This window comes from Ictidomys tridecemlineatus, chromosome 1, assembly GCF_052094955.1.
Source record: "Ictidomys tridecemlineatus isolate mIctTri1 chromosome 1, mIctTri1.hap1, whole genome shotgun sequence".
Taxonomy (NCBI): domain Eukaryota; kingdom Metazoa; phylum Chordata; class Mammalia; order Rodentia; family Sciuridae; genus Ictidomys; species Ictidomys tridecemlineatus.
This window is the reverse complement of record NC_135477.1, coordinates 91,158,177-91,175,808: the sequence shown is the minus strand read 5'-3', so window position 1 is coordinate 91,175,808 and position 17,632 is coordinate 91,158,177. Positions and strand designations below refer to the sequence as shown.

General features: G+C 39.4%; 1 protein-coding gene across 3 annotated transcripts in view; it reads left to right on the top strand.

Annotated features, from left to right (window-relative positions):
• The window catches only part of Acot12 (acyl-CoA thioesterase 12), a 46,103-nt gene that overhangs the window by 19,334 nt on the left and 9,137 nt on the right, over positions 1–17,632 (top strand). For all 3 annotated transcript variants that reach the window (XM_078044509.1, XM_005315647.5, XM_040272518.2), the window contains 7 exons: positions 1,227–1,362; positions 9,522–9,678; positions 11,138–11,257; positions 12,034–12,184; positions 13,252–13,307; positions 13,760–13,823; positions 14,919–15,002. In XM_078044509.1, coding sequence (XP_077900635.1) covers positions 1,227–1,362; positions 9,522–9,678; positions 11,138–11,257; positions 12,034–12,184; positions 13,252–13,307; positions 13,760–13,823; positions 14,919–15,002 — 768 coding nt within the window. The remainder of the gene's footprint in view (positions 1–1,226; positions 1,363–9,521; positions 9,679–11,137; positions 11,258–12,033; positions 12,185–13,251; positions 13,308–13,759; positions 13,824–14,918; positions 15,003–17,632) is intronic.

Below are 17,632 nucleotides of genomic sequence, written 5' to 3'. Positions count from 1 at the left end.
GAGAACATCAATTGTAAAGTACTTTCCCCAGATTAACAGATTTTCTAGTTGGTAACATTCTCGTTCAGTAGCACATCGTGAAGAGAGCCATGGTTTGAACTGACAAGACTACCTACCTGGATACCTGTCCGAAGAGAGTTGATTCCAGGATGAAGTTGGCAATGATTAACTAGACTTAGATTAGCAAAACATAGATCATGGAGAGGACACACAGGACTCCAGGAGGTGTGCTCATCCAAGGCTCACTAAAGCTAATGGAGATGGTGCAGCCAGGGAAAAAAGGCCCAGGCCAACATCAGAGAGGTTCCACTTTCTGCAGTGGATAGTTCCCAGAGTCCTTCCCCAGAATCACACATGATGTATTTTGAGGATTAGGAATCACTAAGATATATGTATATTGTCCTGTTTATAATAATAAGTCAAACCAATGTAAGCTGTCAATGGACTCATTCCTGACCAGATGAGACAAGGCAGCCCAGGGGAGCTTTGGACTTTAGGCAACATATTATGAATCACTAGCTTGGCTTGATCTTATCCAGGCCAAGGGTCAGGACCTGAAATAAGCCTGGAGCCAGCCTGTCCCTTCACACACAGTCAGAGATGGGCATCTGCAGAGCAGCGTGTGCCCTTGGTATTCTTTCGTCATATACCCAGGTTCCTGGAGGTCAGCTAAAGCTTTATTCTGACATATTGATTATTTCAGTTTGCTTATTAATGTTTTTACCATGTGATGAAGTTTCCAAATCGGAAATATCTCCTGGGACAAGATAGCTTTCTCTAGAACATAATTATTCCCCTCCTCCTCTCTTTAGTGTCTTAATTTTTCAAAAAATAGAAAACATTTCTTGTTAAGAATTCACCAGAATAATTCAGGGGAAATCACAACCCCTACCCCCATTCATTTATCTGAAGAATGCCATATTTCATAGTTCTGTGGAACCATTTTTAAATAATGTAAAATAAATAAGAATAATTTTAAAGGTACATATTTGATGTAGAAATAATTAATATACCATACTATAGTAAATATAATACACATATTCCAATTTTTTAAATTTGAAAATTTTTTGAGAAAAAAAGTTAGAATATGTTGAGTGAAAATGTTTATAACTTCTCTCTTTACTTGAGTTACAAAACCATGTAACATATCATTTGTTTTTACAAAATTCATGTTGTATTTTTATAACTTAATAAGGCAATAAAAGTGAATTATTTTCTTTTTTCAGATTCACTTAAAACCAGTCATACTTCTAACTGAACAAGATCAAGTGGAGCATACTCTGGCTTCTGAGAGAAGGAAAGTTCGGTTACAACATGAAGATACTTTTAACAACTTAATGAAGGAAAGTAGCAGTTTGGAAGGTCAGCAGATCCACCCCTAAGAACTTCTCATGACTAGTGCGAGTGACTGGGTCCTTTTTTAGGATACACTTATTTCCACTGTACAGTTCAGTCCTGATGTTGCTGGATATCTTTGCAACAAACTGAGTGGCTGGAAAAGTAGTATATAGTATATAATATAATTGGAATATAATTGATGACACCTAAGTCATCTTTTTTTAATTTGTTTTAATTAGTTACACATGACAGTACAATGATCTTGACATATCATACATTTGAATCAAATGGGTTATAATTTCTCCTTTTTCTGAGTGTACAGGTTGCAGAATCATATTGGTCATGCAGTCACGTATATATACATACAGCAATAATAGTGTCTATTTTATTCTGCTGTCCTTCCTTTCACCCCTTCCCCTCCCCTCCCCTCCCATCACTTCTCTCTACCCAATCTAATGTGACACACTTCTTTTTTTCCCTCACATCATCATACATGTATTCTCTATAATGATGAGGGTCTCCTTCCATCTTCCATGCAATTCCCCTTCTCCTTTCCCTTCCCTCCCACCTCTCTTCCCTATTTAGTGGTAATCTTCTTCTCATGCTCTTCCTCCCTACTCCATTTTTAGTCACCCCTCTTATATCAGAGAAGACATTCAGCATTTGTTTTTTTAGGTTATTTGTTTTTAGGTTAGATTATTCTAACTTCACTTAGCATAATCTGCTCTAATGCCACCCATTTCCCTGCAAATGCCACGATCGTGTTATTTTTTAGTGCTGAGTAATATTCCATTATGTATAAATGTCACATTTTTTAATCCATTCATCCATTGAAGGGCCTCTAGGTTGGTTCCACAGTCTAGCTATTGTGAATTGTGCTGCTGTAAACATTGATGTGGCTGTGTCCCTGCAGTATGCTGTTTTAAGGTCTTTTGGGTAGAGTCCGAGAAGAGGCATAGCTGGGTCAAATGGTGGTTCTATTCCCAGCTTTCCAAGGAATCTCCATACTGCTTTCCAAATTGGCTGCACCAATTTGCAGTCCCACCAGCAACGTATGAGTGTACCTATTTCCCTGCATCCTCCCCAGCACTTGTTGTTGTTTGACTTCATAATGGCTGCCACTCTTACTGGAGTGAGATGGTATCTTAGAGTAGTTTTAATTTGCATTTCTGATTGCTAGAGATGGTGAGCAGTTTTTCGTGTATTTGTTGATTGATTGTATGTCCTCTTCTGAGAAGTGTCTGTTCAGGTCTTTGACCCATTTGTTGATTGGCTAGGTCATGTTTAAGTCAGAGGATCTCCAGGGAAGGAGCTGGCTAATAAGGGACTAGGCAGTTGGAGTTATAGCACTCAGTGTGTCAGATGGAGGATGACCTTGCCAACATGGTGCTCCACAGCTCACACACCCTTGGCTTCATAAGAGCTGCACGTAGCGCCAACAAAGAGGAAGCTGCAACTCTGAGCTGGGAAGAAACGTGCTAAAGATCCCATATGATATAAAACAGAAGGGATAAGATTCTGCTCTTATTTCCTAGCACTTTCCAAATAACACTGGGTTTTATGAAACAAGCTTTCTTTGTTCTCTGGCAGTGATTTTCCAGGTTCTTTGAAACCTTGTTGGAACCCCTTCCCTCCCCCTGCCATTCCTTTTTGTCTGATGCCATCTTCCAAAGCCCCAGGGGGAGGGAGGAGAGGGGAGGATAAAGGTGAGGTAGGAGGAAAAGGAATACATAGAGACCAGAGGCTTGAGAAAGGCAGAAGCCAGAGTGGCAGAAGTGTGTGGGTCTCATTCTGTCCACATGACGTCATCAAGGTCCTGGGACAACCCCATAGAAGGCCTCTGGGGTGGAAGAGGTTTTCAAAGGTTTCTGCTTTGAGAAACTAGAGCTAGAAGAGCTCTAGAGATCCTGAAGGGCAAGGAGCATCATTTTCCATGGTAGGAAAAACTTGGTCAGGATTCTAGACTGATCAGGATGATTGATAAATCATTATTGACAGAAAGGTGTGTTTTAAGAGAAAGAGATAATTTGTGTCACCCTGTACTTCTAACAACTGAAAACGTTTTATTTATTTGCTGATCTTTTAAAGGGCAATACCCATTCCCAAATTATTTTTAAGGAAATGAAGAATACATTGTTAAATCACCATGCTGAGAAGAGTGAGTCTCATTTTGTAAGGATGATATATAGCAAAATATATTTTAAAGGAATTTTGCATGAGGAATGAAATAGTTGTACATGAGAACAGTTCTAAGGCAGACTAGACAACCATTTAAAAAAGCTAAAAAATCATTCAATCCCAAACTCACCCTGCTGTCTTCTTGCTACTAAAATCCCAGGAAAGAAATGAAATACGTACTGGTGTCCTAACCCTTATTATATCTAACAAGTAGCTCTCTAAGAGTGTATCAGGGAAACTCGAGCATTTAACATGATTATTAAGTATGTCCAGTTGCTCCAGTTTCATTGGCCTTCTTTTTTGCACAATTATGTCTTTTTAAAAGGCCTTTTGTCCTCACTGAGATTACAATGACACCAACTGACTTTGTAAGAAGAAAATAGAAATAAGCTACCAATGACTTTTAAGCCACAAAAGACTTCTTTGGCAATGTCAGAAAAGAGCTCTTTTGAAGTCTGCACATTCATCCAGAGATCCTTGCCAAAATTTGCTTTTAGCTTATCCCTCATCCAGAATATGTATCTCAAGAATGATTCTCCACCCTGTATACCTGGAGATGTCTTGAGAAAGCTCTGCCACTAGGAAGAAGGGGAACCTGTGCCAGTTGTGGGGCTGGTCAGTTTGGTCTGGTGCTTGCAGGAGGAGGTATAGATGTGATTATAGGTAAGCTCCTGTACAGTCATACAGAAGAATGAGCTCCTTCCTCCTAAGCAGAGAAAGAGAGAAGAATGCTGCCTGCTTCATTCTCTCCAATACATGTGTATTCAATGCCCATTTTGTGCCAGGAACATGCTTGCTGCAAAGGCAAAAAAAAAAAAGATGAACAGTGCAGAGACTTTGCTCTTGCAAAACTCAAAGTTTACTGCCTGAGACAGACATTTGAGTAGTTTAAAAATAATGTAGAGATTGAAAAAAGCATTGTAGGTTCCAAATACGGTGGAAGCAGAGTAGGAATGCTCAGGGAGTTCAAAAAAGACCCCCTGACCACGAGAGAGCCAAGAAGGTGAAGCAAGTGACAGTGTGAGCAGTGACCCGGTGGCACAAACCCACAGGCTGTGTTAGGGAGGCACCATCATAAGAGCATTCCACAGGGAAACTCAAGACAGAAGAGGGAGAAAATGAAGACAGGACTGTGCCATAGAGGCACTCTCAGGCATGTTCAGAAAGTTGATCTTTCTTTAGTCCTACATGGGAGCCACAGAGGAAGGATTTTGAGCAGACTGTGGCATGATTAGATTGGAACTCAGTATGACCACTCTGAGTAGAGGGAGGAGACCAGGTGTACTCAACTTTTTTTACTATCACTAAAATACTCGACAAGAACAATTTTAGAGAAAGAAAAGTTTATTTGGGGCTCAGGGTTTCAGAGGTCTCAGTCTGTAGACAGCTGGCTCCATTCCTTGGTGCTGGAGGTGAGGCAGAACATCATGGCAGAAGAGCCTGGTGGAGGGAAGCACACCAGGAAGGGGGGAGAGAGAGAGAGAGAGAGAGAGAGAGAGAGAGAGACACTCCACTCACCAAGTATAAAATATATACCTCAAAGGTACACCCCCAATGACCCACCTCCTCCAGCCACAACCTACCTGCCTACATTCACCACTCAGTTAATCCCTACTGGGATTAATTCAATAAGTGGGTTGAGGTTCTCATGACCCAATCATTTTACCTCTAAACTTTCTTGCATTGTCTCACACATGAGCTTTTGGGGAACATCACATATCTAAACCATAATACCCAGCAAGAGATAAGGTGTTCCTGAGCCAGGCAATGGTTGTGAGAGAAGAGGAAAGGAGTTAATACATATATACTCATGCCAAATTAAACTCTTAATACTAGGCCTTTTTAAATTTTTTGAATGTTTTATTGTTTTAACTATATAGTTTTAGTTGTAGATGTACACAATACCTTTATTTTATTTATTTATGTGGTGCTGAGGATCGAATTCAGGGCCTCACATGTGCTATGCATAGTAGTGTGTCATAATTCAATCCGACAATTTTACATTCACAATTTTACATTAGTGATAGTAAGAAAGCTGAACCCCAGTCCCAGCCCATAAGTCTTATTATTTTTTTTTTAATTTCACTTAGAGGTGGTGGATAAAATAAGAAGAGCCATCAGTGTCCCCACCCCTGACAGCCCAAGTCCTTTGCAGCAGGTGTGGATGGTAAGGGATATGGTGGCCATTACAGCTCTTAGTGCAGCTTGACTATATAGAGCCTCTGCTTTTAAGGGAAACTGGGACACTGAACTGGATCTCAGTGTCATCCAAACCAGCAGAAGTGTCCCACAGCAGCACTGGCATTTCACAGGAACTCGGTTCTCTCTAGGTGTTCTCCTGAACTCAAGTCATCAGAGGTGGAGTCTGATCCCCCCTGGTCTCTGTGGCTGCATGCCCCTAAGCTATCCACAACAGAGACAGTGGCTTCCTTCCACTGGCTCAGCCAGTCCTAAGGCGGAATGGCTAGAAGTTGGGTACTCAGAGCCTCATCTACTTCCTCTGGCAGTCAGTGCTAGTTACTGGCTAGCACGTAGTTGCTCTTTTTCTTTTCTTATCCCAGTACTTGCTGTCTACCACCAGGACCTCTCACTTTGTTCTTAGCTCACTAGGGTGAAGTAAAAAGTAAACAAATAAGAATTGTAAAATGGAAATAATAAACATACATACGTATGTGATAGATTTGTGTCAAAATGAAATAATATAGGTAGATTGCTCTAAACAACGCTGAATATGCAGAAAGGGCTGGTATTAATATTGCTATTCGAGAGGTCTCCATTCATAGGAGGACAGTGAAAGACTGTACTTTGAGGAACTTTTCTGAGAAGGATGAAAGAAACAGCTTGGAGCTAGAGGGGACTCTCAAGTTCAAAGGGAATTGTTTTTCAGAATAGGAAAACTTGGTCATGGTTCCAGGCTGATCAAGATGATGATAAAATTGATTATTGAGAGAGAGGTTGGTTACAAGAGAAAGGTGATTCTCTCGTATTTCAAACATCTGAAAATTATTTGGGAGGAATTTATGGTACTCTGTGAGGCTCTGACCTCTCTGTAAGGGTTAGTCTATTAGGAAGGGTTGCCAGGTCTAGTGACTTAAGCCCACTTACCAGGTGAACTGAGGTGACTTGAGTTGGCTCCTTCTGTCATTACACAAGTTATATCAATAAACAAAATTGCAGCAATTTGTCAACACTACTTTAAGCACTGGAGACATTCTAAATTAATTTATAACAGGAACATGCTATAGGCATTCAATGTAGGGATAAAATGATTGAAATTGACTTTAGTTTCAGTTTATTAGGAGGTTGGTGGCAACAGATCTATATGTCTGGATTAATTTAGAATTATAGATTTTTTTAAAATGCTGCTTTTATCATTGGTTTCACTTAATCTAGCCTAAAATAGATTACATTCTTTTGGACAAAACAACTGTTACCATAACTCTATTGATTTGCTCTTTTTGGAAATTTTACTAACTTCTACACCACCTGTGACATGGAACTTAATGGCAGTTTCTCCAGAAGAATGTAAGCACTGGACCCTGACACTTAAAAATGCAGTAGAGAGCGATCTGTCCACTTGCTGCCCACTTGGATATGATGGCTGTTTTGGATTAAACAATATATTCTAAAATAAAGTAGCCAGATCATCTCTGTAATTGAGGTGTATTTTTTAGAAAACCAGGGTTCTATACTAGTTATACAATCAGATATAATAGTGTGGATTTCAAGGTGTTGTATAATGGAAATGCATGCTGTTCTAACAGCAAGAAAGTTGAATCCACATCCTGTGCTTTCATAAGGAAGAAGGTAAAGATGTGTAATATTAGGTTTTGTAAAAGGAGGACTTTGGGGGGAAAAGCTTTTGTACCACTGGGTCATTGTTTAGAGGATGGCATTCTGGGGGGAAACAATATTTGAAGCATTTTAATTACACATTTTCAGTAAGGAATCAGACTTTAAGAGCATTACTCTGGGCCTGAGCCTTTCTGGATATGAAGAATGAAAACAAGAGCTAGAATGACCTCAGTTCAGGTCACAGTTCTGACCTAAAAACGTGGAGTGAATGTAAAATTATCCATTGAATTATGACACACTGCTATGAAAACACCCAAAGTGTGAGTATCAAACTTAACCCCTTGAAGCCTGTAGACATACTAAGAAGGCTTAATAAGAAAGGACATTAGACCTCACAAGGAATCAGAGAAATGCAAACTGTAGCCAACATTTCATAGCCACTAAATTGGAGAATGGGTGTCTGATAACACTGTTTAAGCAAAATGGGAAGCAAAGGAAACTCTCATAAATAGCAATCAAGTGTGATACAGTACAACCATTACATGTCCTAAAAATGTTCTGTTGAGAGTAAGCATCATGAATGTAAAGTGAATCAACAAAGTAAAGTTCATTCATTCATTCATTCAATAAATTTTGAGTACTCATGTTCGAGAATTATATGAGCATAAAAATTTCATAGTCCCTGCCTCCCAGGAGCTTAGGATCTAGTGGATCAGACAGAAGACTGCACAAATGAACATAAAGCTATAGGAGAGAGAGAGAGAGAGAAGGATTCTTAATAGCAGAACTTAGCTGTGGCGATCAGGGAAGGCTTTACTGAGAAAGTGATCACTGAGATGAGCCAAGATAAAATAGGAGTGAAGTGGTGGCGGGTAGTAGTGGTGACCAGGGAAACTGTTTCAGAGTAGACTAATGCAAATGCTCTAATTTGTTGTTTTTGTTGTTTGTTTGTTTATTTTGTTTTGGGAGGGGGCAACTGAAAAAAAAGGTCAATGTGGTTGAAGGGTTGGAAAGTGGGAGGGAGCAAGCAAGGGAGAACATGATGGTGACAGTTGGCGGTCATCATACCAGCTGTGGCTGGAGACAGAGGCATGGCTGGAGCAGAGTAAAGGGCTTGGAGGCTATGGGAAGGATTTGGCACTTCATGCTAGAACAACAGTAGCCACTAACAAGTTTTAAGCAGGAAACTGAAATGATCAATTAAATAAAAGGGGAAAAATAAAAGTAAAAGACCATCAATTACAAATCTAAAAATTCCATTAGGAAGTGGAGTTAAAGGTCTCTGTATACCCTTCTTGGTCACCTAGGAGGAACTGCTTCAAGAGCAACCCGTTCCCTGTTACCAACATCAGCTACATCTGTGCTCTCCCACTGCCAGATCAGCTTGCTCTGACAGTCCAACCAATGCAGTTCTCTGGGTTTTGTAAATCTCCCTCCCACCTTCCTAATAATGGTGCGTGAGATTTCAGCCTAGCTGGTGATTCACTGGGTGATGCAGGAAGCACATTTGAATACGTTTTACTGCTTTGCATCTGGAGTAAATGATTTCTCCATTGTTGAGAGTAAAAACCAATTTGTCTGTAAATGAAGCTGATAACGATTCAAAAGAAGCAGAAGGACATGGAGAAGTACAGCAGATTGTGTCTCTTCTGCTGTGACGGCGTTCATCACAAGACAGTTTGCACAGAAGGCCACATCCCTACTCTGAAGTTTACAGTGCTCCAGATTCTCTGTGTCTGTGGCCCTTCATAGCTTGAATTCCTTTATTTTTAATGACTTCATTGAGGTATAATTGACAAACTTAAATGACCCTTATTTAAAGCATGTAACTTGAGAAGCTCTGACATGAGTGTGCACCTGTAAAAACCCATCACCACAATCAAGATAATGACATATCCATCACCCCCCAAATTTATGCCCTTCCCACCTTTCTCCCACCTCCAAACAACTGGAGTTTAAATGAAAGTATTGAATGAAATTTAATCAAGCATTCCTTTAATCAAGATGCAGGTGGATTGGTTAGATAGGTTGGGAGAGGGCCTTTCTAAGCTGGTATCCTAACCCTATGCACTTGCTTCTTCAGTTTTTAGTTTTTAAAAACGATTTCATTTTTCTGAGAGTCCTAGAGCTGAGTTTGCTGCTGGTAAGGTAAAGCCGTAGCCCAGGTCCCCTGGCTGACTCCACCATTGCTGCTGTTTCAACCCTTTCAGATCCTGCTTGTGATGAAGAGGAAGGGACCCTGGCCACCAGGGGCACTGCTGTTCAGAGCATTGAACTTGTACTGCCACCCCACGCAAACCATCACGGGAACACATTTGGTGGCCAGATTATGGCTTGGATGGAGACAGTGGCAACTATTTCTGCAAGGTTCTTGGTTTTGACCTTTGGTGTGTGATTGGCGGACGAGTGGGGAGACAATTGGAAAGCATCTGAGCTCTAGTTATTGGCCTAGTCAAGGAGTCAGGGAGAGAATGGAGCAAAATGCTACCTTTTAATCAGAATGAGGAAATAATTCATCACTTACTAGCTTCCCTTGGGATGAATCCATCCTTTCATGTGAATGTGAACATTTTTAAATTCTTGGCTCAAATGTAAAACTGAATTCATAGTTTGAATACTTTATTCTGAATTTTAAACGTTGATTGGGTGACAATGCAACTTACTGTGATAAGTTTAAAATGAGTCGAGTAACAAACTTTTTAAAGGCAATTTACAATTAAGTCTGACCTTTAAAAGTGCTGGTTAAAATCATTATGGCCAAAGAATTAACTGAAAGAATAAGAAGAGAAAGAGGGGAGTCCTTGGAAGAATACTATTAAACTTTCCTCAATTTCTGAAAAGGTTATTTTATTCTTACTGGAACCATGTAGGTTATTGAGCAGTTTAAGGAACACTCTATACTCTGGAAATGCCTATGAACAGGATATGCCCTTCTGACAATTTTTGTAATTACTGAAAATTAAGGTTTTATTTCCTCCAAATTAAAAGAATTTTATTATTAACCTGTCTATAGTTATGACTAAAATTAGAAGCCTATAGTTATCCTTTCTACAAATTATGCACAAAATAAGACAGCTTGTTTTTGAAATGAGATTGTCATTCTTAAAGACAAAAAGGATGTGAACTTGAACAGGTTCTACTGTAAAAAACTTACCATATAATTAACAATGGCAGAAGCTATTCACTTAGTGTTAGCATAATTCTTTGGAGTAACTGAATGAGTACAGTAGGAATAGAAAATGTAGAAAATTATTCAGGTAACTTCTGAAATTAAATACTTTATAGCTATTTCTAAATTCCATGCACACAAACATTGTAAAATGTGTACCTTTTAGCCTTTCAGGCTTTGTGCAACCATCCAGGTAATTTGTAAGGAAAATAAGTTTGCCTTTTGGTCTATAGATGATTTCAGTTAGGCCAAGCTAAGGAATGGCACTAGCAGGCAGCTGTCTTCTCTTGTCTCCAACTTGACAGTCACACCTTCCTGGGTCTGTAGTCACCACTATCAGGATCAATATAACCCTCAAATTAGGACAAAAGGCATCAGTTTGTTTTTCAGTGGTACTTCGAGAGAGAGCAAGATAGGAGTAAATCACCAACATCTTGGTAAAGCCCCCACTACTTGGGGACATGTTGAAGTTGGAGTTTACCAAATATTTTTGGCCATGTACAAAACCACTCGCAATGCACACATCCAGTTAAGAGTTCTTTGTTTAGAAAACAGGCTGGGTATTTGTCTATTGCATACATTCAGTGAATCAACAGTTCACGAAAATATTTTGCACAGTAATTGTTGTCTTCTCTCTCCTTCCCTTTGTTTCCTCAGCCGCCTGTGTAAGGGTCATCCCTTTCTGAAGTCTGTGGACATGTTTAAGTTCCGGGGACCATCTACAGTCGGAGACCGTCTTGTCTTCAACTCCATTGTCAACAATACATTTCAGACCTGGTAAAGAGTGCTCTGAGGCTCAAATTTGCACATATATAATTGTTTTTATTTCAATCTGGAGGTGAATGGAGGGACTACTTTAACCAAATTCCTTCTGATTTTTTAAAATTTCGATCTTCAAAATTCATGGACGCACATTTTAAGCCTGTGTTCTGCTTGGGACCTCCTTACACAGTAAACTGTGGTGGATTGGGTGTTTTGTCTCATAAGGGTGGGCACATGTGGCAGATGGCCCAGGATGGCTCTGGTTTGTGCCAGTTATCCTGGAAAAATTATTAATTCTTCCTTTCAGCCATGTAAGTGCTTTAGTGACCTTATGGGCAAATAGCTCATAATGAACCTATTTACTACCATGAATCCAAACTATTCCCAGTTATTTTTGTTATTCTTGATACATAATGCAAACATTTTATTTAGTATTTTTATCTTTTTAAATGTAAAAAAAAATTTCAGAAATTAAATATTTCTGATATTAAATACTCTTTATAGCTTTAACCTCCCCCCACCCCATTATGAACTGTGTTAATAAAATGTATTTCCATGTAAAACCCAGAGTGGCCTTTCTCCCTCTTGAAAGTGGGAAAGTGGAAAAGCTCTCAGGGGCTTCTGCAAACCAGCCCAATGAACTAAAACTGGGTTTTAATAGCTGTACAGATTTGCTGACAACAAACATAACTAGGGCCTTGTCTCCTGTTGCTGGGAGGAGGAGGTGGTGGTGGGCAGGGAAGGCTGCTGAGCCCTGGTTGTCTTGCCCATCCCCTGCCTCGCCATTGCAGTGTGGAGGTTGGAGTACGCGTGGAGGCCTTCAACTGTCAGGAATGGTCCGAAGGCCGAGGCCGCCACATCAACAGTGCCTTTCTCATTTATAATGCTGTTGATGATAAGGAAGAACTCATCGTCTTCCCCAGAATTGAACCCATTTCAAAGGTCAGTTATTACCACGTGAGCTTTGACAATCAGAACTGTGGGTCCAGAGTCCTACTCAGAATTTCCTCCCACCAGCAGCAACCTTGATGGCTTGGATTTTTTTTTTCCCCTTTGGTTTTCCTTCTTCTATTCTTAACAAAGTAAAATGGGCTTTTTTTGTCCCCACCCCAAATCACTGCTGATTTGTTGAAATGATGGAGGTGCTAGAGCCTGTACTCAGGTGCATGCTGGAGTAGTACTTGACCTTCTGCACCTCCCTCTTCTGAATCTGCTCTTACTTCTTCCATCCAGTGTCGGGAGCTGCCCTGGATGCAGACCTTCAAGTCCTGATGCCCAGGGGCACTGACCAATTATTGCCTTCTGTCTGGCACATAGTGCCAGTCTCACAGTAACTTGAGAGTTACTTAGATAGCTAAGTGTGGCTCCAGGTGTAGGCGTCACCCATGGGGGTTGAGTTACACTCACCTGTTCCTTTGTAATCCCACCCCTTGCCTCATTTGAAGGGCTTCTCCCTGATAAAATGGTGCAGCAAGTGCTCCTCACTCTTTCTTGCCTACCTTGCCCCCATTGTGGGAGCTGGGTCAGAGGAGCAGTCCCAGAACCCAAAGAAAAAGGCATTTCTCTATCTCTGTGTGATTATTTCGTGCCAGCCCAGTTCACCTGGAGTGACCCTGACTGGTTTAGTCGTGTGTTGCGACAATCCAGTCCTCAGGGCTGGGTCACCTCCACAGGAAGTGTGTTTGCTCCTCACCCAGGAACTGCCTTATTACCAACACTTGCCTTTCCTAAAAACCATATAGTGAGATTTATGTATAATTCTGGTAACAGAAATCAAAATAATCTCCACTTTTAAAAAAGAATGCAAATAACTGTAGAAGTTGACCTTGTAGGGGTGCCACTGCCCTCTGTGGATTCAACACAGATGTTAGGATTTGTGATGGTAGGTCACACAGACGCTGCCTCCTACTTTGCCATTCCAATGGACGTAGGAGAAAGATATTTGAAGATTGTAGCAGTAAAATATTAGAAATTGATTTTACTATCTTTTTTGTTATTGTTAATTAAAGGATGATTTTAGACGCTATCGGGGAGCTATTGCACGCAAGAGAATACGCCTTGGCAGGTAAGGGACATGATGTGTGAGGGTTCCATGGAATCTTCTCTTACTGACAAATTACATTTCAAAGTCATGTGTATTTCCCATATAATGGAAAAAGAAAAGGACTAATGTTTCTGATTGTAAAATCTGACTGCTGACTTGTTGGAATGGCTCTTCTTGGTTCTGTCAGTAAAAGCAGCTTTTTAAACTGGAAGTTTAGTTCAAGAAAATACCATGGTTACATATATATATATATATATATATATATATATATATATATATATATATTTGTAGATGGACACAATACCTTTATTTTATTTATTTATTTTATGTGGTGCTGAGAATCAAACACTGTGCCTTACACATGGTAGGTGTGAACACTCTACTGCTAAACCACAATCCCAGCTGCTCATAGTTACTATTGTGTGTTAAATGCAGGGAAGAAAATTGTTATTTAACATTTTAATTTTTTCCAGGAAATACGTTATTTCTCACAAAGAAGAAGTTCCACTCTGCATACAGTGGGATGAAAGCAAGCAGGTAACATTTTTATGATTTGGAGCTCAACATTATAAAAAAGGAAATCTTCTTGTTTAACTGATTCAGGTTGTACCTACACAGGTTAAATGAAAAGGTGAATTATAACAACCCATCATTTCAAAATTAAGCAAAACCAAGATACCAGTAACTGTTAATACCCATTTGTTCACTGTCTTGGTTCGACTTCTATGTATAGTTCCCAAACTACAAATTCAGGATGCCTAATATTGTGATCTGGTTTCTTACCATAATTGTGCTGAATGAATGACATGCCCACAAGCTAGCATTTACAAATTTATACAGATATGATTTTTTTGGTGGCCTAAGGTGCCTCACACATGGTGGGCAAGTTCTCTACCACCAAGCTACACCCCTGGCCCAGTTTTGCATTTTATAAAACAACAAAGTAGTAATCATTTGAATGTTTGAATATAAAATGTAAAGGTAAACCCAAGTTTATTTATCAGCAGTATCACTTCAGCTTAACACACACATTCTCTAACAGTACCCCCTTTTTTCTTTATTTTTCCAACTACACAACATGTTTATCATTATTTGACAAAAAAATAACCATAAGCAAAGTCAAAAAGCAAGTGAGAAATTGGGGGGAAATATTGCTACTTATATGACAAAAATTTTATGTCATATAAGACCTTATCTCTATCTTAGATAGATCTTGTCTATCTTAGACCTTAACTTAGATCTTATCTATCTAAAAATGAGGAATAATAAAATCCAACAGAAAAATAGGCAAAGGACAAGAATAGATAATTCACAAAATGTATGTGATTGAATTTCAAATGCATGAGATATTCAACTTTATAAGAGAAATCTAAATAAAACTAACCTGAAATATTTAGGGTCTTTTAGTCTGGCAAAAATTCAACAGCTGGATAAGGTGCTATTTGTGACTCTGGAAGAACCTTCTCATATGTTGTTGCTGTGAATATAAAATGGTTTAGGCCCACATGGAAAAAATGTGGCAATTTCTAGTAAAATTATGAATAATCCTACAGTGCCCACTTTCTAACCAGAAAATATTTGTTCCCATGTCTATACATTGAACATACTGCTTTTAAAATATTTGTATTTTAGGTATCGTTGAGTAATGGCAATGTGGAGGCATTCAGAAAGCTGGCGGCTAAAAGGGGCTGGGAGGTTATCAGCTCTTCAAAAAAGGTAGGAGACACATAGGCATCTACACCACCACTCCTGTCACAAAGTTAGCATGATGGAAGTGGGTCTGTTGCTCCTCTTGTTGCTTTGAAGAAGGTAAAAAATATTTGGGGGAAACAGTTTCTAAGAGGGAAACATCTTTCCAGTCCTGTCTCTACGTGATGGTTGATTTGGTCCTTGAAATGATTTATCACTGAGCCACATCCCCAGCTCTTTTATTTTTTTTCCTCCTCCTCCTCCTCTTCCTTCTTCTTCTTCACTTTTATTTCAAATTATTTCTTAATTTTTAGAGACAGGGTCTTGTTAAGTTGCATAGGGTTTTGGTAAGTTGTTGAAGCTGGCTTTGAACTTGTGATCTTCCTGCCTTAGCCTCCAGAGCCACTGGGATTAGAGAGAGGTGTGCACAACCATACCTGGCTGAGTTTATATTCTTGCATCCTACCTCTCCCTCTCTCCTCCACATCTCCTTCTACCCAAATCCAACCTGGTCTTCATAAGTCAGGACTCCGTGCTACTCCGTGAAGTCACTCCCATCCTTAATGAACTTTCCCTCTGGCAGCTCCTTTTATCATGATTTATTTAAAGTTAATTTGTCAATTAATTCTGCACTGTCTTGTGACATTTATTCCATAGTCACCATGAATTGATATTTAAGCCTTACATAGCAATTTAACTTTTTACATCATTCCTAACTCGATTATAAATTTCTTAAGAAAGAAGACTTGTCTTTATTTCTTTGTATCTCTCCTAGCAGTTTTTATAGTGCTTTTCATGTCACCAAATTTAATAAATGTATATCACTTGGATTTTAATTTTAGCTTTTTTCCAAGGACTTTTAAGAGACTCTTAGGAACTGATGCTTATACTAACTAGACTGTAAGGTCTTTGGGGACCATTTTGCTCCCATATGCATTCCCAGACCTTATAAAGGCCCAGCACCCAGTAGATGCTCAGTAATGTGGGTTCTCTGGCTGTGTTCATGTCTTACTATATACATTCTTCATCATCAGTGGAGTGGAACCCAAGGAAATGGAACAACCAGATGTCCTGAGTTTCCTGGGACGGTTCTAGTTGATACCTGTTGTCCCATCATGATTATAACAGCACTTCAGTGTTCCAGTTTGGATGATGGATTGTATCATTACCTCATCCTGAAATCTAAGTAAATTCAAAGTCTACTTCGTTGATTCTTTTCATCTCTGACCTTCACTGTGTGTTTTATTTTTGGTGGTTTGCTTTTGTTATGTTTTTGCCCTCACTACTGAATCTTTTCAGGGGCTTCCTTACTCCCTTTGGATCCAGTTAGGTTTTCAATTTTCTTGGCTTTGTTCAGAGACCCAGAAACACAGGGTTAATACAACTAAAGTATTTGTTTCTTTTTATCTCTCATAAAAGATGCTTCAATATTTCATTTTCTTTTACTGATATGAAATCTGTTTCTTATATCATTGCTGGCATTGTAATAGGAGTCCTAAGCCAGAGGTCTGACTCTGGGGGTCCCAAATAGTCAATCTGGTCACTTGCCCCAAAACAAAATAGAAAAAGCAGCGGTGAAAAGCAGGAAAGGAACTTTAATCAATACAGCCATACTGGGAAGGCAAAATGAGATCAAGTGTCTCAGCCCTGTCTTCAGAGTACCAACATCCACTTTAGGTTTAAATAGAGGAAGAACTAGGGCAGGAAAAACTTGGGTCTGGTCGATCACTGTCTTAGTTCTGGTTCTGTGAGGTGGCTCTGGAGAAGTCCTTATCACTTGAGGGGGTGGTCTCTGATTGCTGCTCAGGATGTGCATACAGTCATCTATGAACCTGAAAGGGGCAACTTGGTTTCCTTGAAATGATTGCTGCTGCTTGCAGGGAGTGGGACAGGGGGGTCTCATCAGGGGCTGCTATTCCTGGAACATGTTGAACAAAAACTAGAGACTTCTATACATCACTCCAGAGTTCTGGAACAGTATGTTATAAAAGCTGGTAGTTGATTGTCCCTGAAGATATTGAAAATACCTTAGTTACTCTTAACTTGATATCCTCAGTCTTGAAGGAGGAGGACAAGGCAGATTAGATAAATTTAGGGCTAACAAAAATTTTCAGATGAACACTTGTTAAAGGATGAACATTCCTCTGTGCAGAGCTGAGCAGGAATCTGAAGGAGGATATGAAATGAAGGCAGGGATGCCAAGCTTGATCCTGCTTTTAGCTACCCATTGGGCATCTATAGGCCCAAATGAAGAGTCAGCACTTCTAACAAAGGCAGCTTCTAATTTTCTGTTCTAGTACCTGAACATTCATAAGCAGCAATGGAAAGCACAAATTCATGTCTGGAATGAAACAAAAGAACATTTTTAGTGAGTTTTATCATGTATTCAAACCTCACTTTTTTTGGAAGTTGTGGTCAGAAACAAATCCAACTAATAACTTTCCAGAGTTTGTAGGAGTGCCATCGAGGATTAAATCTTAATTTTTATATAAATATGAATCAGAAAATATTGTATGGTTAAAGGAGAAATCTTGTGTTATCCCAGTTGAGTTTGAATCTCTTCTTTTAAATATTTTATTTATAACAAAAATCTGATTTGAAAAATCTGGTAAATTTTTTTCTCTCTGAGTTATCCCCTTCTTCTCTCCCACTGTTTA